This window comes from Tamandua tetradactyla, chromosome 7, assembly GCF_023851605.1.
Source record: "Tamandua tetradactyla isolate mTamTet1 chromosome 7, mTamTet1.pri, whole genome shotgun sequence".
NCBI lineage: Eukaryota > Metazoa > Chordata > Mammalia > Pilosa > Myrmecophagidae > Tamandua > Tamandua tetradactyla.
Window position 1 is genome coordinate 94,255,154 of NC_135333.1, and position 25,648 is coordinate 94,280,801.

The following is a 25,648-nucleotide window of genomic DNA, read 5'->3' on the forward strand; positions in this document are numbered from 1 at the left end:
ATTATGTGAGGTTTTTTTTTGAAGTGGTTAATAGGATGAGTCCGCTGGAACAACAATTTAAATAGATTTATATATGTGGTAACATTATTGGATGTGAGAATGAACCAATTAGGTTAAGGAAAATTAAGCCTAACTATAAAACTACCATTCTACAGGATGATGTGTTGCAGTTAATAAAAAGCTTTCAAATACCTTTGATTCTTTCCTTCACCACAAAACAATAAGGGGTCAATTTTTGTTACCCCAATTTTAGGGTGAAGGAAAACAAAGACAGACTATGTATTCTGTCTTATTTCAAACTAAACTAAGTCAGAGTGGGAGGGGAGGCGGACAACACACAAAACTGAGGTCTCTGGATCCATGTTGCTGTTCTTTTCACTACACACTCTCTCAGTCCTCAGGTACATGATGGGAATAGTACGTTCTCCCAGTCTAGCTGGGCCACTGGTCTAGCTCCATATAGTCCTATTTCTTATGCATTCATTCATTTACTATTTGTTGATTTCTACCCATATGTAAGAAGGTTGCTACCACCTTCAAAACTACAATTTGGATCTCCTCCAGATGAAGTATTAAAGAAAAACTCATTATATGTTCACAGACCCACAGAAATCTGAGATACAAAGTAAATTGTCCCCAAAGGACAGTGGAAGGCTATTGCAGAAAAAAAGTTTAAAAAAAAAATTCCTGACTATTTAAAAACAAACACTCTGTACAAACTGCACAGATCTTCTGAAAGCTGGCATACTAAGAATTAAGTAGGCTTAACAGTGTTGCTTTATATTTTATGAAGAATTCTAGTGACACGGAAAAGTGGAAAAGATCTTGCATGCCAGTAAGATCTCAATTAGCTTCAAATGTAGAGAATAACAATAGCTTCCATTTAATTGAGTGATTACTGTGTATTATATTTTTTATATACCAACACTTTCCGTTCTCCTGACAGTCCTATGAGATAGCTATAATCTTTACATTTTACAATTGTAACTTGCCCCAAGTCCACAGCTAATAAATGGTAAAGGCAAGATTTAAATCCAGGTCTGGCTCAAACACGTTATCCAAACATAAGAAAAAGGGCTCCAAGTCTCATTAACTAAGAATTGCTGGGTTAAATCTAAAAATATGAGAATGTGCACTGTGAATCTCTAAAAGGGGGATATCAAACAGAGCTAAAGGGAAATGCCAAACCAGGCCATTCTGCTGCCAAACAGGCCAAAACGTTAAGTGGTTACATCTCAGCAGCAGCTAGTGTTTTTCTTTACTCTTTTCAGACTTTTCCTCCCTGGGGATATATTACTTCCTAAATCAGGGGAGAAATTACTACTTTAAATATAATAGAGGTGGTACAGCTGAAAAAAGATGATAAACTAACATGATTCCAGTTTTTTTTTGATCCTGCTGGCAGCTTCTTCCATCTTTTCACAAGCAAGACACAGGCATTGCAGATATCTCCTGAACGAGTCTCATGCAACCTGTTAAGAAAACAAACCTTTATTATTCTACCTTACCTTAAGGAATTCATTCCTTTGAAAAAAAAAAAAAACTATTATCAATTTTTAGTCTATAAGTGTACTTTCTAATAGTCCTAGATGATCCCATTCTATAGTTTCTGAATTACGCTTCAGAAACATAATTTCTAGATCCAATGAACCAATCTTTGTACTGCAGTTTGGTCATTTTAAAACAGATGTTTTAAAAACTAAACAATAAAATTTAAGATCTTAAAAAGATCCTGATCACCAGGATTTTAAAAGTGTCCAATAAATCCTTCTTGAAATGTGTAGATACTTGAGAAGGAACAAAAAAAAATCCTTTTGAGTAAAATAATGCGCCATTAACATTCTAGTTTCACAACAAACAAAAATGAGAGAGGTATTAAAATTTTTTAAAAGAGATTACATCTGCATAGGAGGAAAAAAATCTATAGGACAAGTCACCAAACTCTTAATTATGTATCTGAGGAACCTTCATTTAGTACCTTTTTTCCCATATTATAAATACAAATGGAAAAATACAGATATTATATATTATGTATATAACTGGAAATAAAGACATTAAAAAGACATATAAAGACAAGATTGTCATAGACTCTTTCTGGCAACCTTCAAAATAACTACAAAGTCCATGATTAACAAAAAATGAGCAACAAATGTTTTGATAAGAAAGAGTGGTAAAATTAATTTCTAAGATGGGAAATGGGTCAACATTAAACATATCTACGTATTTGTTGGAAAGTAAATTCCATTTTATTAAGCAGAAGTTTACTGTCAAAAGATATATGAGGAGTAAGATTATAAAATGAAAGTTAACAGACCCTGATAGGTTTTTCAGGGCAGTGCATTGTCTTGCTATGACCATCTATCTCTGCAGATTAGATTAAAATACATTTCTATTGTTCAGAAAAATAAACAAAAAGAGAAAATTACTACTATGAGAGAATACGGGTTATTTTTTAAAATCCCTTTATACATAATGAAGTTAATTACAACACAAAGCGTTTGTGTTTAATTACAACTACAGGGGAATTCACAATCTGGCAGCTCCTCATAATCTGGGAAAAAGTAGGTTGTCAGTACTGTTTGATTCAATTTTAAACTCAGGGGCCTTAAACAGCTAGATTAAAATAAGTGATTTTAATCAAGATATCACATTGTTCCAATCACCTTGCTTGGAAATATTTCCATATACTGTGATGTTTTTCACTCTAAGAATGGCACATATAAATGCTTATTTACATCAAATGATCTTACCCAAAACAGCTCTGGAAGTCCTTTTCATAGCGTTTACTGTCAGTGAATCGAGAACTGGAGGATTTAGCCCTGCAAATACAGCAGCCCTCTATACTTCGGTACATCTTTGGCTTGTGAAAACCAAACATCTTTTCTTCTGTGCAATAGTCTGTAAAGCCAAGGGAATTGACACAGCTTTGTTGAGGGCTATAACAAGAAACCATTAAAGAGAGCTGCTCCACCCCACCCCCAAGCAACTTGGAATTACCAGACCATGTTGGAGAGGGGGGGCTCTAAGGAAGACCAGATCCATTCTTAACAGGCAGAAAAGCTGTTATTTAAGGAGACTTCTACCTCCTAACCTCCAGGCAAAACCTCAATCTGAAAATGGAGGAGTTTGTTTTTGTGTTTTGTTTTTTTAATCAACTTTTTAAGCAGAAAATGACTATCTTCCCAATCCTGAAAAAAAGTACACATTCAAGAATGCATCCTAAAATTTAGGGCACATCCTTCTTTCTTTTTTTTCAAACTTTGCATTAATGCGATTCCATTCTGGGGAAGTTTTGTTTCAAATTTTAAAATACTTTATTGTTAAAAGATGCTAACCAGGGCAGGCCACAGTGGCTCACCAGGCAGAATTCTCTCCTGCCACGCCAGAGACCCGGGTGCCTGCCCACGGAAAATAAAAATGTCAACCAACATCTGCACCTCCAAGAAGTCGTTATCTTTTTGCTGGTGGAGGGTCTTGCCTGGATATTGATGTCTGCTGACTGATCAGGGTGGTGGCTGCTGAAGGTTGGGGTAGCGGAGGTAGTTTTTTTAAAATAAGAGGGCAGTGGCGTTTACCATACAGACTGACTCTTCCTTTTAAGAAATCTGGGGAAGTTTTGAGCATTTATCACAACAACCATGAGACTCAACACACCAGTAACTCAATCTGCATCAACCCACACTACTTTGCCCTATTAGAGGGGATTTCTTCGGTGATAAATGGGAAATTCTAAGCATGCAAACTTTGACCCTGAATTGAAAGTGCTTAAAAGGAAGATGTAAATTCACAAAAGTTCAGGGTTAGAATTCAAGAAAAATCATGTTTTAAAAATTAAGAATGAGCTTATGTTGCCCGATCACTGCTTTGTCATTCAGTTGTTTCAAGGTTTCTAGGGCTCTTTTCTGATGCTATATGCCTAAGGGAAAGTAATAGTGGGAGGCAGACATCCACAAAATGAAATTTGTGATTCCCATCCTCAAAAAGATCTCAAGGAAGAAATAGCTCTAGGGCTGTAGACAGCAAAAATGTAGATGGCAATAAATCTGCACCTTAGGAGAAGTAATCTGAACATCCAAACCAATTGCACCAAGGGACAACTTTACCAGAATACCTGAACTAAGAAGGTGATGAAAAGGCAACGAATACAGAAATTAACCCCAATGGACAAGTACAAAAGATCTGCAGGTGTATATAAAACTACAAATTATCACAAAATCATCATATAAAGCATCAAAAAAATTGTTACCAATCAGCTTTGTTCCTGTAGTTCTGAGAACAGAACTACAAAATAACTTCCTTTTAAAGTTGTCTTATAAACAAATTTAAATGTTTGAGTGAAACAAAAGCTTCAGTATTTGTCTCTGTATTATCTTTTGCTTGATCCCATTCCATTCCAATTCTGGTTAGTATTCCACTAAGGAAAGTGATTCAGAAATAACTATCCAATTATCCAGGTTTTATTTATTTTTTTTGTTTGTTTTGTTGTTTAGGAAGAGGAGTTCTGAAATACGGACAGGGGTTTTATAATTCATTTTTAAGAAAATATTTTAGAAGATTTTTATTAACAAATAATTAAAACACTGAAGCTTTCCTTTTAAACAAGAGCTACTGTGAATCAAGTGTTCCTCTTCAATGTTTTTGCAGATGAGAGAGGAGGGCAAAGGAGGGTATGGCATGGTACAGAAATCACTGATGCATTTTAGTAAGTCTAAACTAACAGAAAGTTAGTTACTTCAGTTTAAGAACTCTAAACACTAGAAAACAAAACATTCTACGTTGAAGTTGGTATTTTAGTTAAATGAAATAGCTGGGGATTGATTTTTTTTTTGAGGAAAAGGTATAGTGAATCCTATTAAAAATGAGGCAGATTTTTTTCTCGATCTGAACAATAAACTCAAATAAACTTGAAAGGGAAATGGCCTTCTGAAGAAATGGTCATGGTTGTTTTGGAAAAAAACAGTAAGTATCAAATGAATCAGGACTATAGAATTTTTTAAAGTGCTAAGAAAGTAAAGTAGAAGTTACATAAAGAAATGTTTTAATTTTTATATTCCTGTTCTAAGGCTAAAATGCAATATAATTCCTGTCCTAACACTATCCTGTGGTTCTCCTAAATTCCCCAAACACCTCATATTAGACTCAAGGTCAAAAGTCCACAGTTCCTCTTACAAGAGCTAGCTTCATCAATAGCTTTAGGAAACTTCAGCCTCCCTTCTAAGCAAGGACAAAGGAAATACAGCAGGAAAAGCCAGTTCATTCCATTAATACACAGACCAAATCCTATTACAACAAATAGATTCCTATCTCCACTCTCACAATCCTCTTCCTTCCCCCCAAAAACATGTCATCAAAACTACACAGCATTACGATCATCTCTAAGATATGAACTACCTTAGAGATAATTACCTTCATTGAGGCTGGATTTTTACCAGAAAGCCATAATTTGTACCAGTTTATCCAACCGGCAAGTTGTTAAGGAATGCAATGGTTATAACTAAATACCGATGCTTTTCTCCTTTTAATCAGCAGCTATTATGCATCAAATGTTCATCTTCAATGTAACTTGTTTTGTTGGTGGGGACCTCAAAAAAACTTAGCCAACAGCTCCCCTGCAAGACACTCCCATCCTTCAGAATGAAGAGAAAGTTGCAAAAATACACAGAACGCCAATATACCCCCTACCTAAAGACCAGTGTTCACACACAACTCTGCCTGTGACCTTGCTTTTATCCTGACAAAATTCTTCAGCCTGAACATCTAAAAGGGATCTAAATCTAAGGATAGCCTCTTCTAGGTGGTGCCCAGTGGTAAATGCACTGAGAGGTATACATACGTGCTCCTGATGCAACATACGAGTACAGCATGAACCTTTTAATGAATGTCTACTTAATAAACCTATTAAACCTTTCCCTAACTTATCCCCGCACTTGAGAGGCACCTGGGAATCTGGAGCGAATACACAGGAGTTTCATTTTGGGCTTTGTTTACAACAACTCAGTTAAGCAGTTGTTGGTGTTTAATCATTTTGTGCTTTGGGGAGTCCTGAGATTAACTGAAAGCATTTTCACAAAATCTACAGGCACTCATGTAAAAAAACAAAACTAAAAACCCACCTAATCTCTGGAGGAAAACCAAGGACACAAAATGGCCTCCTAAGCTATGTAACTTTATATAATTGAGGGAGTGGTGCGTGGAAGTGGAACCACTGATTTTAAACTGGGGATTTCTGTTATTTTAAGAAGTATGATGGTTCTTCAGAATGCTTTTTTAAAATACTTTTTCCTAGTCCTACATTTGTATAATATTAATTGAGCCCCCCAAAACAATATACTGTTATTTGTTCAAGTGATGGTCAGCTGTTAAACTATTTGAACTTTTCCATCTATTCTCACAGTCCTCAGCTCACTCAGCAACTATATTTTTAATAGAAGGAAGCTATGCCATCTGCTTCCTAATTGGTGAATAGTTACAGATGAGGGCTGACCCCAAACAATCTTACTCTTAGGCCTAAGGTTTGGGGAAAGCAGGAGATAATTAAGCTTTGAGATAAAGCCAAAAACTAGGAAGGGCTTTATATGATGATTATAAACTGTTATTTATCCTCTAAAATTAGATAGTGGTGATGTTTGCACAACTCTATGAACATAGTAAAAACCAATGAATTGTATATAGTTTAAGAGTGAATTTTACAGTATGTTAATTATCTCACTATGCCTGCTTAAAAAATACAGTGTTAGGAATTCTGTTCTTTCTTTTGTAACCTCAAATCAAGAATAGTCCCAGGCACATGGTAGACACTAAATACATTTGTTGATTAAAATTTTTTAAAGCTGCCATTTATACAGGACCTTACATTTTGTAAAAAAAATAACTGACATTTCTTTGGCTACTGTTAGCCAAGAACCCCTACATTTTTAAAATACCGTACCAATTAAAGACAAATCAACCCCTATAGAATTAGAGACGTCTGATTTAACTGAATCTTCTAGACAGAAAGATTAAAGCTAACTGCTAAATCAGCAAAAGCAACCAGAGAAATAACTGCAACTGTATAAACAAAATATCGCTCATACACAGGCAAGAAAAAGCGAATTTTTAAAATGTAATAATTCTAAATATCTGTTTTGGTTAACTTGTTGGGGGGGTTCTTCCACTTTAAAACTGTGAGTTTCATATAAATCTAGTGATCAACTAAATAAAAGCATGGGGAATACAACCGTAACAACTGATGAGACAAAGTAAAGGGGTGAAACCACTGTATAAAGATATAAAGGGTCCAATTCTAATCTAAGAAGATTATGAAGTCAAACAGCAAGGATCATGTCTAACTTTGCCAAAACAGATTTACTAAGTGCGAGATAACATAAATGGGAAAGATAGAGAATCTTCACAAAGAGGCAATAGAGAAAGGATGCTATTTAAAAGTTTTATGATAAACAAGTTTAAGTCTGAAAATGACCTTCTGTAAAGTTTAACAATACCAAATGCTTGTTGATTTTAAGCTCTAACCAGGAAACAGTATCAATATTCAAATGTAAATCTTAGCTGCCTAATATCCTTTTTAATAGGGAATTAGGAGAGTAAAAAGGCGAAGAACTTAATTGTGCAGAATATTTTATTGTATTTTAAATCTTACCAAGGATAGTCATTTACATTTAGGAAAATGGAGAGGGTCCATCTGTTCCTTGAAGGACACCAATAGCTATTACAATGATAACTTTCCCAACTACACTTTCTAGATTCATTCTTCTGGGTAGTAAAGGTTTATTTTGTATTCAAAAGCACCTTTAAGTGTCCGCCCATGTGAAAAAAACAGAAAAGAAAAGCAGCTTTGAAAACTCAAAATGCTACTTGGGTGGACCAGATGGGTTTCAGAGAAGGATGTAAATAGTGGTAAAGCAACTTATAGTTAACTTCCCAACTTGTCCATGCAGTCACAGGAAGTGAAATTGTGATATGCACAAATTAGGACAGCAACCTCCCAATGTAAAATGTTGCTAGTTTTCAATAGATCAAAACCCTTTAGATTCTTTTCCCCCTTTAGATTCGAATCATCACTTTTACTTTCTAAAAATCAGCAGATTTAAACCATTTAAAAATATATAAGATATGGAAAGCAACAAAAATGTTCAAGTATTTGCAGACTGGTTCAATTACAGTGTCTTCATACTACAGAAAACTGTTTCAGTCCTTTAAAAGAATGCAGTACTGCATGTACAGAGAGACAACTATGTCCAAGAGTTCTTGTTTTATGAAATAAATAAGCTGAATAATGGTTATATAGTATAATCCCATAGTATGTTTTAAAAATGAAAACTTTAAGGTGCTAGATATTTTTATAATTTTTTAAAAAACAGCAAATAGTGGTTGCCTGAGTTAAAGAATGAAAGAAGCTTACTTTCACTTTATTCCCTTCTATGCAGCTGTTTTTTCACCAGAGCTTCATTCTTCAATAACCTTACTCATCATCACACACCTTCATTTAACTAATGAAGAATCTGAAAAAGCCCAGAGTTAAACAACTTCCTCAAAGATATACAGATGAAAAGATAAATATTAGAAAATATATTCCACAGGACAGACTACAGAACAGACTAGTGAGATTAGAATAGCAGAATGGGAAGGAAACTGCTAAGAGACAAGCAAAAGATTTGTATAGTGGGAAGGAAGCAGTGGTGAACAAAGACAAAAGGAACCAAAAGCAGCTTAGAAGTGAAGGAGATGTATGCCTTTAGAGGTGAACAGCAGATGACAAGATGATAAAAAAAAAAGGAAGAAAAATAAACCTGAAATCACCCGTGATCACAAGCAATAGGGATACCTGAGTTGCTCTAATTGGTAATGCCACCCTTGACACCATTGTAGTCAATGGTATGCTATCTTTAATCACATATATATATACAGGATCTAGTAAACCCAACAGTGTCACTGGAGCAACCCTCTCCACAAAGCCTCTATAGGACCAAAGTGTATTGTGCTCTACTGCTGCTAAGCCACTTGGCTTAGTATCCCCCAATAATGAAACATGTTTCATTAGCGCTTAAGGAAAACCACTGACCAATTAAACACCATTATTTCCTCTCATTTGCTTCTATAGAGGCAAGCCCACATCTTAGCATCAAAGGTTATGAATTTACTTTATTCATTCATTTTTAAAGGACAATGTTAAACTTGTCTAGGTAGAAACTGAGAAAGGGGAGGTAATTCCGATTGTTTGCCAACAGGTTCACCATCATTCACACCTTGTCTCTGATAACATATGGTGAAACATTTCTAAATGTGGCTGCCTATGGAATCCATACTTGGCCTACAACTCAACCTCTCCTACAGGAAAGTCAAGGTTGAAAATACACATGTTTTCTCCTGAAATAGTACAGGTTAAAAACAAAATCACAAATCCAGATCTCTGGGTTTTTTGGGATAGTGTAAAAAAGATATTAGGGTCCCCCAATTTTAGATTAGGTGAGATTCTGGTAGATAAGGAAACGGCAAAGATTGGGGAGTTAGTATTTATTTGCTTTAAAGCGATGATTTTTAGTAAATGCAACTCCAGTGAGTCTGCTGAAAAAGGCACTTTGTAATGAGTCAACTTGGAGTCTATTTCTGCTTCTGTCTGTACAACTGAATAGGAAGTCACTTGTAATTTTATTTGCCCCTCTGTAATATTAGGGTGAAATCTCACTTCTACTTTCCAGGGATACTCTGTAGCAAGAGAAAGAAAATACCAGTACATACATGTATATGGTTTATTTTCTTGAATTTATAAAACTTGCAAATTACAGAAAAATAAAACTCTGTCTCAGAACAAATTCAACAAATTAAACTGAGACAACAATCCTAATTTCTAAAGGTTTTATCCTAAACCCAAGACTGTGGGTAAAGAGGAAATTAGCCTTTTCAGGGAGACTTTAAGGTCAAGACACTGGGCCATAGTCCTTTATGTGAAGCTGTGCTCCCATTCTGAAATTTGACAAAAGTGTTAAAATAGGAGTGTGGCAATTTTCAGATAAGTACAGTAGCACACACCTGATCTGACCCAAACTCAGAAATGTTCCTTACTCTTTGACCCTGTTTCCTCTTCTGTAAAACAGAATAAAATAAAATAAATCCCAACTGTTCTGGATAATTTTTGTAAAGCACCAACACAAAAACTGGCGAATTATAAACACTCAGCCCTGACAGTCCTTTTATGTACAAGTCTTTTCTCTTTTTAATTCTCCCTGCTCCCCCTAATCCTTTGGTTAGGGAAGAGATTTTTTTCCATTAAGTATGGATTCCATAGGCAGCCACATTTAGAAATGTTTCACCATATGTTATCAGAGACAAGGTGTGAATGACGGTGAACCTGTTGGCAAACAATCGGAATTACTTCTCCTTTCTCAGTTTCTACCTAGACAAGTTTAACATTGTCCTACCCACAGGCAGGTATCATTTTGCTTCTAGTTTTGGAATAGGGTACTCTTGGGGAACCTTCTCCTTTGCTCAGATCAATAAAGCCAGTTGTTCACCAAAGCAATCCTAACTTGCAAATGCTCTAAATTGACTATATAACAATCTTCCCCTCCAAACCTATGCTAGTTACCATCCACAACAGTCAAACCAAGAAATCTGGGAGTCGAATGGATGACTCCTTTCTCAACCTCTTACCATGTCTACTATATCTTGAGGTCCTTCCTTAGAGATTCTGTTTCTTCATTTTCTTGGTTCACATCCCTTCCATCCACACTGCCTGCTTATCTTTCATCATGGTTCTTGAACTCCAGTCAGAGCCTCATAACTGACTCTCCTGCATCCTTCAAACAGACATTATCTTTCTAAAATGCAAATACTATCATCCCTTTCAAAGTATCAAACATTGGCTGCAGGGTAATTAAAACTCCTTAGCAAAGAATTCAAAGCTTTTCAAGATCTGGTCCAGCGTACCTGCAGCTCCCAATTTGGAATTCTGATATTCCAGAGGTATCAAAACTACTTCAATAACTAGTCACGCCTCTACCCAAGCTGTTTTGTCTGCCATGGTTCCCCCCTTCATCCTTTTAATCTGGAAATTTCTTTCACAATTACTTCTTTACAAAACCTTTTCTATTCCTTTATCAGGAAACCTAGGACACAGGATTTCACTGATTTACAGTATTATCTCCTCTATTCAATAGAAGACTATATTGCAGGGCAGAATCAACTCTTGTCTTACAGTACAGTACTGACTGTACCTATGTATGCAGAAACCAGGTAGAATTTGCTAACTACCTGACAAGTGGAGTAGCTATAATGGATATAAATAGTATACTTAAGGGCATGGAATGGGAAATGATATCCACAATAAAGGTATTAAAATCTTTTTTGAAAGGAGCCATTTTCTTTATTTTAGCATTCACTCTACAGACTTTTGTAGAAAAAACAATTGTGAGGTTTAAAGGCTTCCAGGAAGTGTAAACTGAATGATTTAAATTAGAGAAGATTAATAGTAAACAAATGGGTTCATTGACAACTAGGGGAAAAATATCTCTTCCCTAATCAAAGGAGTAGGGGGAGCAGGGGGAATTAAAAGAAAATTGCATGTAAAGAAATGAGTCTCAAACTGAAAGCTACCTAAATACAACACATATTAAACTAACATTAACCAATTAAAATAACATTAAGGCAACTCAAACTCACAATAGGTGGAAACTAAACACAGCTAGAAATGAACTATTCTAGGTCAATTGCAACTTTTGTATTTGAGTATGTAATAGCAGGTACACTTGTGACTTTTGTATTTTTGGTGTAACAAGAAAACATTCCTACCTTAATACTAAACTCCTTTCTTTTGGACTAGATGCATTTCCAGATTATTTCCAATACAGAAAACCTTAGTTACAGTTTCAAGAAAAAAAACCAAGAACCAAAAAAAAGCCAAATATTCTCACCTTACAACACCCCAAAAACCCAAACAAGCATGAGATCCAGGACACTCTCCTGGCAAAAGAAAGGAAGAAAAGGCATTTTGTAGGTCTCCAGGTCTCGACAGGACATTCTGATGTAAAATGGTTGAATCAAAATAGGAAAGGCAAACAGGAATTGAGGGCAGTGTCTTCCCAAAACCGGTTTCTGAGTGTGGAGGAAGGGCCATATGACATTCATTCTTTCCATTCACATTTTATTGAATGTTTCCTCAGGCAAGGTAACCACCCAAGCCTTAGTTTTGTCTTCCCTAAAATATCTACTTCCCAAAGTTGTGAGGCAACAGTCAATATTTATCAAACTGTAATAGACAGGTACTCTTACTGCCATTTTACAGATGACAAAAAACTGTTACAACAAAGAAATTTACCTAGGATGATCACAGCTTTGGAATCTGGGCAGTCCCTTAACTCCAGGGATCTCTGAACAACTAACCTACTGTGCATCAACAAATGTGTTTCCTTCCTTCTCAGTTGGCATTTCCAACATCTCTTCAAGAAAAAGGGAGATTTCATATTTTTTGAGCCACCTACTATCTGCCTGACAGACATGTTACATCATTTATCCTTCTAACAGCCTTATGAAGTCGGTTTAGATGTCAACTAAGCTTAAGCTATTCCCAAGGGAAAACATTTATTTTTTTTAATGCAAAATCGTTATCAAATTGCTTTTCTGATATAAATCATTACTGCTTGATTTTGGGCAACGATGTCAGGTTTTCCCAGAGTCTGATAATACCCTTGGACTGTCCAAGGTTCCAGATATACAGAATTAAGAATACTATGCTGCAGCAGCCTTGAGGCCTGCTGTCCACCATGGTTCTAGAATATACCAATTATTAAACTTCTCATCTCCAACTCTACAAGAGTTGGTAAAAACAAAGCAGTAGACATCATCTCCATGGTCTTTTCAACCTCGACTCTCATCAAATCAAATTTCCCTTGTAGATATCATGCAACTATTAAAACAAAAAGCATTAAGTACTGTATGTTGTATGACATTTCCCAGGATATTGACATTCTAGCCCTTAATCACCTATAATACTAATAAAATTGAGTCAAATTTTTTCAGTGTACTTTATTTGTAAAGTACCTGATAAGCATTTTACGTTTGGTGTTTTTTAAGCATTTTAAATACATGACTCGGAGAAATAACTATGCCCAAAAGAAAGCCAGAAAATTATCAAAATCCAAAGTTTTCAATTTTCCTGACACGTTCTCTTTCTAACCACTTCAGAAATGTAAGTGCTAATATTAGTTGCCTTTTGGTATTTGTTAACTGGGGCAACCAAAACTTGGGAGATGTGTCTATTTACTAAGACAACCATGAAAAGGCACAAAATGGATTTCAACTTGTATGGATTGTGTTTTAGTGTTGGGGTATACGGCATTTAAGGAGAGCTACATTATTTTCTAGTAATGGCCACTTTTAGATTTCAATCTTTAACCATAATTCAAATAAAGAGTAAATCAGGAAAGAAACAGCAAATACGATGCTGCTTATTGGATGTCTAGACTGCAAGCAAACCCCAAATACCAAAAAAGCATCCATGTGTCAAACCAGCATAATTTTTGAGCTATGCCTAGGGCTACATACCAAAAAAAAAGTTAGCTTGAAAAGTTAGGAGGGGTAACCAGAGGGTCAACTCCAGTTCACAGGAACTAAGAAGTTACCACAGTTAGCTAGCCATTACCCCGTGTCGTCCCCAGAAGCAGCTTCCAAGCCCCTACGTGATCATTTCTTCAAGGTCATCCTAAAATAATGCAGCGAATAATGCCTAAACATTGAGTCGGACATATCTTTAGGGCAAAGATCCCCCTTCCCGGAATCATTATACAAATTCTTTAAATGCCATGAGGTTTTTCTCGAAATTCACCAGAACCAAATTTCAGTCTTTAATTTACACGGGGCAACCAAATGTTCAATTTTGCAACATAAATTAACAGAAGGATTTGCCAAAAGTCTGGCAAAAACAGGTGCTTTCAGTGTACTTTTAATGACGAGGTCATATTGATTTTTTTAATTATTAAAAAAAGGGGGGAAATCGCGTTTTCTTAACCTTCTTTAGGACAGCGTTGGGGGGGCGGGGTAAATACAGCGGCCTTGGACAGGGTCCACGTTTGGTTTAGTCGTAATTCCTAATCATCGAGTACTGGAGTAATCGAAGGTTAGACGGCAGAGGGAGAAAATAAAAACAAAGAAACCGACTGGGGTCATAGTTACCAGAACAAACTGCTCCGCCCTACCACCCCAAGTGAAACCAAAAACCCCCCAACCAAAAGAATCCTTCCCCCTCCCGCTTCCCCCTCCCACACGCAAACACACAAAGACAACAACGGCACGCACAATTCGGCCACAGTCCTCACTTCCCCTTCTTAGCGACAGCGGGAGCCCCGAAACTTCCCCACGGTGGTTTTCGGGTGCCGTCGGGACTGGGTCCCCACGACTTGCGAGCTACATCTCGGCGGGGCTGGGGAGGTGCTCGCGGGTTTCCCCGAAAGCAGCAAAGCGCCTCCTCCCCCGTCTTCTCAAGACCCTCGGGTCCCCCCCCCAAACTGTTCTTTCCCCCTCCGACAGGCGGGGACGGCCTGGGGACACCAAGCCAGCAAAGACAAACGCTCCCTGGTGAATTTGTTGGTAAATAAAACATCTTGTGTCGAGAAGAAAGTTCCTCTCGAGGGCCGCTCGCCAGAGCGAGGGCAGCGGGAGGTGAACCGCGTCCTCCCCTCCTCCCTCACCTGCGCCGGAACAACGGGGCCCTCGCGCGCGCCCGCCCGCCCGCCCCCTGGGCCCGGCGCCTCCCGCAGGCCGCGACTCCCGCACGCCGCGCTGCCGGGGCTTGTTCCTCCTCATGGCTTTGCCCTGACGTAATTCAAACATGGCAACAGTTCGACTTCAAAGGCGAATCCACAGACCTCCCAGACGCAGGCTCCCGGCCCAAGGGTAACGGGGCCGAGAACTCCGGCCACGCTCTCTCGGCCGCTGCGGCCCCCAGCGCTGGGGCGGGGGAGGAAGCGCCGGAGGCGCCCGTCTGCCTCGCCCACCCGCCCGCTCAGAACGGGTTAGCACGCCGCCTCCCCGCGCACCAGCATGGCACCTCATACAAGTAGCGCAGCCAAAGTTTCCCCACGAGGGGCTGAGGGACAAAAGCCAACCCCTCTCCGAAACTCGCAAGAACTTGGGTGGGCCCCGAGCCGGGCGGCCCTCAGTCCCGGCGGGGCTCGCACGGGCACATGCAGCCCTTTGTTTTCTGTCCAGCCGGGCGCTGCCTACGTGCAGCATCGGGGATGTCGGATTGTTCCTCAGGGGCAAGGCACTTGGCGATCACCGAGAGGAAGGGTCCGGACGCCGAACCCCGAGAGCCAGGAGTCCTGTCCTCCGGTCCTTCTCGGAAGCGGGCCGATTCAATTCAAGTTTTTCCAATGTCCTTGATAAGAAAGCCCGAATTACCCTCCCCGCTCAAGCGGATAGTTGGCGACTTTCACTCTGCTTTTTAAACTGGCAAGACGCCATCACCAGCAAATTACATTGTCTTGCCGATCGGACCTACCCGACAGCGACTGCATCTCAAGGCTACCAGGAAGCTGGACCTTCAGCCAGACCTCCGCCTAAAACGCGGGTCGCGGCACGTGGTCTGTCATGTTTAATACAAAAAAGCGATGCCCTTCGGAGTTCACTCACTCCTTCCGCGCGGACAACGCCACTGCCTCCATCCCCAAGTCAACTTCGCTGCAACTGGCCATCTTAAACCGCAGATGGTGGCCCTAGAAAACCCTCACCATAGCGCCCACATCGACGCTACAGGTGAATAAATAGGTTTAATAAAACTTCAGGCTCCAAAGAAGCCTCGGACACCAAAGCTCCATGGGCGCGGTCCGCGGAGGCAGGCGTGGGGAGCTGGGGCTGTTTTAAGCGGCCGCGTGTTGCTCTCATTGTCGCATCCGCATCCCTCCGGAGTTGAGCAAACAACGCCACGCCGCGTGCACTCGGGCAAATCCCAGCACTTTCCCAAAAAGGCCGATTTAAACCCCCTCAGGGCCGCCAGCTGTAAAGTCGATAACAACTTAGTTTTCGAGCGAATGGCATTTACTGTCCATCTTAAACAAAACACGCGTGAGGGGCTGTAATAAACTGAACCATGAGGTTTAACATTTAACAACGGCGTCCGGCCGTGACCGGGGCTCGCGCCCACGCGGATGCACGGACCCAGGGTCGCTCGGCAATTGCCAGCAAGTCGCTTTTCTCTTGGGCCTTTCAGCCACGGGGTTCCTTTTAGCCAGAGAACACTGCAGCTGAGAAAAGTCATTGTCACCTTCAGCGTGGATCCCTCAACTCCAGCAACTCCTCAATTATTTTCAAGCTCCACTCACTTCCCCCACCCCAAGACTTTCGGTCTGCTTCAAATACCCCATCCCCCAAATTAAAAATACAAACTAAACATGTGTATACAAAAGAATGTGGCGTCTGAAGAACACGAAAACAGCGCTCCAGCAATATCATCTCCAAGACAAAACTTCCTGTTGGGGGGGGGGGGTGAGGGAAACGACCAGGGAGGTGAGTGAGGTGAAAAGAAAAAACCTGAAATCAAAGCCTCATGAAGCAGTTTTGCACCAGAGTGATGCTTAGAATCACTCACCTTCCAAAAGCAGCCGTTCCACGCGCAATAACGTTCCCGAGGTGCGGAGTGCACACCAGGCCAGCCCCCCTCCGATCAGTCCCTCCTCCTCAACTGCCTTGTCTAGAAAGATTGTCTCCTGCAGTTCTGCAGTTGCTACCGCTGGTCGGGAAGGTGTAGATTCCGCTTTCCCTCTGCGCACGCGCGGCTCCCGGTGCAAGATTCTCTTGAATCGAACTTATTTGCATGCGGGCACGAGCGCGTCGAGGGCTGGGGAGGGGAAAAGGCCTGGCGGCCGCGCGCGCTCCCGAGGCCTCTATTGTCCTTTTAAGGGGAGAAGCGCCGCGGCGCGGGAAACGCGGCGGCCAGAGGGAAGCGGGGGCGGGGACTGCTTACTACGGCGGACGTCACATAAACAAACGCCCCCTGGCTGGAGGCGGCGGCCGAGAGTGAGTGCCGGGATGGGAAAGGCGGAAAGGTTAGCAACCAAGGGAGTAGATTCGATTGCGTGAGATGCTTTCCACCCTGAAGTTCGTAAGGCACACCATTTCGCGTTGAAAAAATTTTCGAAAGCTGTTTTTACCAAATTTTCACACCTGTACCCAGTTTCTCGCCTGAGATGAGGGGAGGTTAAGCACTCGGACTGAATTTATTCTTCTTCCCCGTCTCCTAAATTTTATTGAAACTTGAGTTTTTGTAGCTTAAAAATAAATTCTTCGGGGCCAGCAGATGTTACTGTACCTGCAATTTTAATCAGTCGTTTAACAAAGTCCTATTTTGACACCCTATACGTTCACTTAACTTCACTCGCCCTACTCAAATAGTACCCTACCCATCATGATCCAACTTTTTTCCCAACACTTCGGCCTTAAGATTTCAAACCAGTCCTAACTGAATGGTTGTTAATTTCCATGGGAACAGTGCCCTTTCTCAAAAGACTAGTCAGTAGTCTAGGGACATGCATATATATCTCCTCCAGCTACTTATAGAGTATTCCACTCACCCAGAAATAGTACCACTAACCTGGTCTTGGGAATTGAAAAAGTGGCGAAGAAAGTGCGGGACTTTTCCTTGTGGAATTTATAATAAACCAACACTCTAAACAGTTCTAGCCTCAGGGAAATAAAAGTAGCATTTCTCAAATTGACAAGTGAAAAAAAATTTAAATAAAGGTTGCGATACACCTTTATCCCGAGGACATACCTAGCACCAGCAGGCAGACAGTTTGGTTTGATAATGGAGGGAGGTTGAAGAGAGATAAGGATGTTTTTCCCAGATCCACAAGCTACAAAAGTGTGAAAACAGCCAAAAAACTTAATTATCTGCTGACAAATTTCTCTGTTTTCACTCTAATGTCAACAGTGGATTTAAATAGATACAAAGCATCTGAAAATCTAATTTAATTCAACAGCCAGTTCCTAGTACATTCTTACAATGCGGACTTCTGAAGTCTTCAACTAATGCTTTTTTTTTTAAAAAGTTCTGTAGCAGGCTATTCCTATGGCTGTATATGAAAACTACTTTTTTAAATATCCGTGAAGGGGGATGGCATCTCTTTCTAAAATGTGAACTCCTTAAAGGCAGGGATTTCATATCTTATACTTTTAAGTGCCTAAAACAGTGTACAGTAGATAACAGATTCTGAATAATTGTTTGACAAATAATACATCAGTGGTTTAAATTTATTGTAAATCTATTTCAAGTTAAAACAGCTTTACTTTAGTTTATAATTTTGTATTTGACCTATAATGAAATTGGAGAATATGGTGATCACCTTGATTCATATGACGCCATTCCTGTCCTTATAATACATAATCCTGAATAGCCTTAATAAGTCTTTATGGGCTTTCATTGGTGCAAATTGAATCCCAAACTTGAATCTCTATGTTGTTTTTCAGAGAATTTAGAAAGTTGTCCTGAGTTGTCTCAAATATTTATTTGTTTATAATAGATCCTCCAAAAATATTTTAAAATTATTATATGCCTTTCAAGATGTGAAAATTGTAAGCATCATCATATTGTTAAACTTCAGTTACTGCTTACAATAAATATAAAAGTGTAGCTAGAATGAGAAGTATCCAATATCAATCAGATATTTCTATATATGTGAGGTACTAAGAATATGAAAGATGAAGATTCTAAGCTTCCATTAACTTCATATAAAGACATTTTATATCTTAGAAAAATTATTTAAGGTTAGAAGGGAAATATTTCTTTAAAACTTAGAAGATAAAGAAATGTAAAATCAAACAAGTGATTGTCATGATTAGAGCTAGTAGTCATCTCTGAATACACCAAAGAATTAAGTAACATAAAACTCAAATCCTTGGAGTCACCACATCGCTGATATAGCAACTGCAGATGTGTGCGTCACATCAAGGTTTCTGAGAAGAATCTGGACATCAGTCAGAAGACAAATCTCTGGACATAGGTAATCTCAGTTAAGAGGGAAGATAACTGTCTAATTTAAGGGAGTTCACATTTTTTTTATTTTTGTGAATATTACAATGAAGTCTGTGTATATTTGGTATTTTCTGTACTTGTAATGTTTATAAGAAATTGACCTATTAGAGTAACAGCCTTGTGATTCCAAAGTAAAATGTATAATTGAAAAAAACAAAAGTATAGCTAGAATGCTTTTTCTCTTGGAAATTTATATAAAGAATATATATGGTAATCCAAGGATGGAATAGGTTCAAAATGTGCATGCATTGCAGGAATTGTAGTATTCCTGTTCAGATAAGAAATATCTGGACGTTCTGAACTACTGGACTAATTTCACACAGCAAGACTTCCTCTGCTCTCAAAGAGGTCAAGCAGTATTTCAGGTAATTTTTGTATGAAAGTCAGAAACAAAGCTCAAAGAGAAATCTGGATTCTTTAGAATCTTTTTTTTTCTCTAACAACCACCTGCTATTTTTGAACAACCAGGTGCATTCCAAAGGTTCTTTTGTTCATTTTGTTGCTTGAACATGCTGTTATGGCTGGCCCTATCCAGAGCCAATAGTTCATTTATAGGTTACTTAAAAATACTATTATATAAATAGCCCAAGTGAATTTTCGTTATTTAAAAAAAATGGAAAGAAAAGTAATTTATACCATGTAAATAAACTGGATTATAATAAATTGAATTTCACCATGCTAGAAAAATATCTGAGTATTTTTTAAATGAAAGTAGTGCTTTGTGAATTCATAATGAGTTCTCAAAGACATTGAAATTGAAAATATAGCTGTGTAGCCACATACTCTAACCACACCAGCTACCTTGCTTATTACATATTGTCCCACTGTAGAATTACTTCTAATGCTTGAATATTTCCATTCATTTAGTAAAAATTTAATGACAGTGAAACCCTTTTGCCCTAGAGAAGCTCAAGCCACCACACTTCTTCTAATTTCTTTCTGTGTAATTCTACTTGTATGTTGTTTTTTTCCCATAGAATTTACCGCCTTCTTTTGAGAGTTTAATTGCTGCCAGCAACTTTACAATTATTATAATATCCTTGAAATGGCGGAAAAATTATATGAAAGTCTGAAAAGCACAATTCTTATTTAGTAATGAGGGATAATATCAGCAATTTAGTGATGTATTTAATAATGATTGCTTTTAAAATGAAGTCTGATATCCTGTTTGTTATTATTAATCATTGGGTTTCATTCCTTAAAAGGTACTAGCTATAAGACTAAACCAAGAGCTCTTTTTCTCACAGCAAAACAAGTACAATATTTTGTTACCTCTTTGTTTAAATCCTTTTGAAATTCTAATAAGTGGTCAGAGCAAATCAGATAACTTTACACTATAAGGTACGTAATTGGTTATGCAATCTAAGAGACCCCAATCCTCCAACAACCGTTGACAGCTGCCAGGAAAACAGGGTATATATTACTGAATCAAAACTACTTTTCAAATTTCTGAACTTAAAGACTTAAAGAATTGTCACAAGCTCATTCTTAAAAGAGTTACCTCTGAATTTACAGAGGTTTTATATTTTATGCTACTATCTTATGACATTTAAATAGCATAGTTTAAAAAGACAAAATTAACAGTAATGAAAATAATTTTAAGAGATACATTGACAAACTTGAGTAAGTTCACAGGAGAGTAAACCAGGATGATTGAGGAGGCTAGAAACCACAGTGTAAAAGCAATAATTAAAGGAGGAGGTAGGTTTAACTTGAGCAAGATAGCAATCTTAGACTATCTGAAGAACTGTCATTAGAAGAGTGAGTGGGCTTATTCTTTTGTGCTTTGGAACAAAATCAGTCTTGAAAATCACAAGAATGTAGACTCTTTCTTAACATGAGATAACTTTCTAATTATACAAAAAGTTCAGTATACTTTAGAAAAGTTCAGATACCATAACTAATGATGCTCACACATAAACACAAAAAACAGGGTCATCTTCAGGAATTCAATTCAATGAATTACATCATTTAGGATAAAAACTGGTAATCTCTAAACTCCTATCATATTCTATGAATCTATCATTTCCTGGTATAAAAAGGTATTATCCATAATAAGTGCCTTAAGTTCGGAAAAAGGATTTATTACTCTAGCTGGAGAGGTTAGGTAAGTGTTTCTGGAGAGGATAAGATTTGAGCTTGGATATTAATTTACTCATTTATTCATTCAAAAATATTTACTGAATATCTGCTATCTGCCAAGCTCTGACAATAAAAGGATGAGCAATGCAGCACAGTCCTTCATGGGATGTGGGAGGCAGGCATTGTAAATAAATGCACAAATAACCACACAATATAAAATACAAGCTGTGAAAAATAAAAGAAAAAATATCAGAAGTCTAAACAAGTGTGACAAGTGGATCTGATATATCCTGGAGGTAAGAGAGGGTCTGTATTATTAGTCAGATTAGAGGGACAATTGGACAGAGAAAAAGTATTGAACCAGTGGCAACTACAGAAAGACATGACTAGGATAAAAACCATGTCATTGACTGAATAGAAGTCATAAGTGAGTCCCATTTGGGGGAAAATATACACTTCATGTAACTAAGAGGGAATGCCAAGCAGGTAGTTAGAAATTTGGAGAAATTAGGACTTAAATGCCTTGGATTTGTTGCTACCCACATTGAAGAAGAAATAGTTGAGTTCCATAAACCTACTTCACAGACAAACCCGTATGATTAGATTACATTTGGTTTAATCAATATATATTTCTTCTATGAAAATTTAGTTTTCTAAATGTCAATAGGAAATTTATCCCTCAGACATAAAATGCACTTCCTGGAAGACTCTCTCTTCTAATTATTCAAGTCGTGACTAAGGAAGTATACTACATCATCCACAGATGAACAAGTGAACAAGCAGAAACATGGTAAGCAGAGACAGGAAGTAAATTATAGAGTGCCAGCAGTGGGGAATGGGGAGTTAATGTTTAATGGGTCCACAGTTTCTATTTGGGTGATGGAAAAGTTTTGATAATAGATAGTGGTGATGATAACACAACATGGTGAATATAATTAACACTATTGAATTGTATACTTGAGAGGGGTTAAGATGAGAAATGTTATGTTGTATGTATGTTACTAGAATAAAATCATTTTTTAAAAAAGAGAGTCTGGGTGGTATGACGGTAGCTCAGTAGGATTCTCGCCTACCATGCCGGAGACTCAGATGCGATTCCCTGTACCTGCTCTTGCAAGAAAAAAGAAGGATATGGTAAAGAAAGTCAAGAAAACATGATAAGACTTTGGGAGTAATATACATAGGAATCTAGAAGAAATTAATATTTTGTTGAGAGTTAATTTTAAACAACTTTTCAACATTTTTTTTAAGAATTTGAATTATTGTATATTGGTTAAAAAAAAAAGGAATACAATCCTGTAGCATAGATTAGCAATTAAGTATTGTTAGTTTCAAGGTTTCAGGTGATGAAGGCATTACTTATTATATCCAGAAATGCTGTCAATTTAGTAGTGCTTTGATGTTCCAGAAATGGGAATACAAAGGAAAGCAAATGAAACAGAGGTAATCAGTATGTCATACTGCCCTTCTGGCAATTGTAGAAAGAGATGGAATTTATCATCAGTAAGTAAACATACTGAAAACTGTCTTTCTAGCAGGTGAGGTTTAGCATGTGAACATATTTTAAGTTTCTTTATAGGTAAAAAAGTATTAGAAAACAAATCTTCAGGTTGAGCCAAAAAAGAAAATGGAAAAGAATATTAGCACTTAATTTGTTGACAATTAAAACTCTAATGTAGTGCCATTAAAATAACATTTACTTAAACTAATAATTTACAATGTAATGTTTTATGGGAGAGAAAAGAGGCCCCCAGGACCTTTAAAATTATCTCTAAAAAAATACATTCTTTAAAATTTTGTATTCAGTAGTGTCTTCAAATCCAGAATGGCCGCCAATCATGCTAGAATGAATTTCAGATATTAAACTTAAAGGCATTTTTTATTCAAATTCCTGAGGGGGAGAACTTTTATGATAATTGATATAATATAATCAAAATATAATCAGAAGAGAAAATTTATGTAAATTCTCCTACTTTGGGCACATCACAAATGTTATTTTTAAATATTGCAACTAAAGGACAGAATTCAAAATGTAAATCAAGTATTTTTTACATCATGACACAAGGGAACTCAAAAACTTAAAAGATTAATAAATTTTACTACATACAAATTAAAGCATTTTAGATTTTATGAAGAAAAACAGCATGTAATCAAGAAAATAAAAGCCAAACTAAATATATATATTACATATTTTTTTATTTCAAGAGAAAGGGATAATTTCATAATATGAGTAAAGAATATGAGAAGTTAGTTTACCTACAAGAATATAAGTGGAAGTAAGCATATGGGAAGAGATGAACTTTATTCATAATAACTTTATAATAATTATTTATAATTACAACTTAATTAATAATGTTTAATTGTCAATAGAATCAACCACTTTTTATCTACATTTGACTGTTAATACATTTGAAAATAGCCAGGGTTGATGACAATGTAGGAAAAAAGACACCCTCATACTCTATTAGTGGGAGTAAAAATTATTCGTTCCCTTAAGACAGCAATTTAAAATTATTTATCAAACTTTAAATCGGTTTGTTTGGTTCTACTTCTAGGAATTTCCTGTAAGATATATTTGCACAAGGGCACAAAGGCATATATGTATGAGTACATTCACTCCAGCATTACTCTGAATAGCAATTTTAAATGGAAACAACCCAAATGTCTATCAATAGGGAACTGGTTAAATAAATGATGAAACATCCCTTAAATGGAATTCCATATTGCTGTTACAAAAAATGAGGTTGCTATAAATATATGGGTAAATAGATAGAATGAAATGGTAAAAGTGTCAAAATGTTATAAGTTGGTGGATCTGTATATCTGGGTTGGAGGTGTGTTGGATTTCTCTGTATGGGTTTTCTGTCATTTTTTTTTGGCATGGGCAGACACCAGGAATCGAACCCTGGTCTCCGGCATGGCAGGCAAGAACTCTGCCTGCTGAGCCACCATGGGCTGCCCTTCTATCATTTTTGCAATTATCCTGTAAGTTTGAAATTATTTCAAAATAAAAACTTTTTTACAAAAGAAAAGATTGAAGTTGCTTCATGAGTATGACAAAGAAATATATTAACAATATATTAAGTGGATAAGAAGCAATTTGCATAGAAGTAGGTGTGTTAGTTAGATTCAGTTGTCAACTTGGCCAGGTGAGCATACCTAGTCTTGGTGCTGCGGACATTAAGCCAATGGTACGTGAACCTCATCTGTTGCTAATTACATCTGCAGTCAGCTAGGAGGCGTGTCTGCTGCAATGAGTGACGTTTGACTTAATTGGCTGGTGCTTAAATGGGAGATTGCAATGTAGCACTGCTAAGCAGCTCAGCATTCCTCATCTCAGAACTAGCAGCTCAGCCCAGGCCTTTGGAGATACAGAAAGAATTCACCCCGGGGAAAGTTGTTGGAACCCAGGGGCCTGGAGCGAAGACCAGCAGAGACCACCTTGTGCCTTCCACGTAAGAAAGAACCTCAGTGGAAAGTTAGCTGCCTTTCCTCTGAAGAACCAACAAAATAAATCCCCTTTTATTAAAAGCCAATCCGTCTCTGGTATGTTGCATTCCAGCAGCTAGCAAACTAGAACAGTAGGTAAAGTATGATTTCATTTGAAGGGCAAAAAAGGAATATATACTTTATATCACATGCATTTTTACATGCATGAAAAGTGGTTCATGCACACATACCAGTGTTAATCACAGTTAACGTCTGAGGAATGAAAGTGAGAAAGGAAATGGGAGATGAAGCAACTTTTATTTCATATAATTTTGTACTCTGAATTTTTATGAACAATTACTTTTATAATATAAAGTAATTTTAGTTGAAAAACAAACTATTAAAAGACTCAAACAGTCTTTTAATAAAACATTATTTATAATAGCCAAAAGATGGAAGTAATCAAAGGGTTCATCAACAGAGGAATAGATAAAGAAATTGTGGTAAATACATGAAAGGAATATTATTCAGCAATAAAAAGAAATGAAAGTATGATGCATGTTACAACATAGATGAATCTTGAAGCGATCATGTTGCGTGAACTAAGCCAGACACAAAGGACAGATATCATATGATTCCACTTATATGAAATAACTAGAACATGCAAATTCATACAGACCCAAAGTATGGGGGGGAGGGGAGTTAATGCATAATGGATATAGGGTCTTTGGGGTGATAGAAAAATTTCTGTAATGGATGGTGACTATGGTGGCACGATACTGTGGATTGATTAATGCTACTGAATTGTATGCTTGGAAGTGGTTGAGATAGAAAATTTTATGTTGTACATTTGTTACCAGAACTTAAAAAGAGATAGAGACTTAAGAGACAATGACAATTAAATGCAATACATGATCCTGGATTGAATCTAATAATGGAGAAGAAAATGCCCAAAAGGACATTATTGGAACAAATGAAAAAATTGGAAGACAAACTGTATGCTTAACATCAATGTTAATTTCTTGAACTTGAAAATTGCACTTAATGTGGTTACATAAGTGAGTATCCTTGTTCTTAGAAAATATACATAGAAGTATTAAATGGTAAAGGAACGTGGTA

At 37.5% G+C, this 25,648-nt stretch overlaps 1 protein-coding gene across 4 annotated transcripts in view; it reads right to left on the reverse strand.

Moving 5' to 3' along the window:
• The window catches only part of SINHCAF (SIN3-HDAC complex associated factor), an 88,080-nt gene that overhangs the window by 11,067 nt on the left and 51,365 nt on the right, over window positions 1–25,648 (reverse strand). Inside the window, exons 1-3 of one of the 4 annotated variants that reach the window (XM_077170446.1) lie at window positions 15,491–16,050; window positions 2,751–2,898; window positions 1,373–1,472 (exon numbers count right to left, since the gene is read on the reverse strand). In XM_077170446.1, the coding sequence (XP_077026561.1) occupies window positions 1,373–1,472; window positions 2,751–2,898; window positions 15,491–15,506 (264 nt within the window). In that variant the 5' untranslated portion in view covers window positions 15,507–16,050. Of the gene's footprint in view, window positions 1–1,372; window positions 1,473–2,750; window positions 2,899–14,855; window positions 14,965–15,490; window positions 16,051–16,576; window positions 16,926–25,648 lie in introns of those variants that run through there. The other 3 variants (XM_077170449.1, XM_077170448.1, XM_077170447.1) reach the window with 3 other exon arrangements.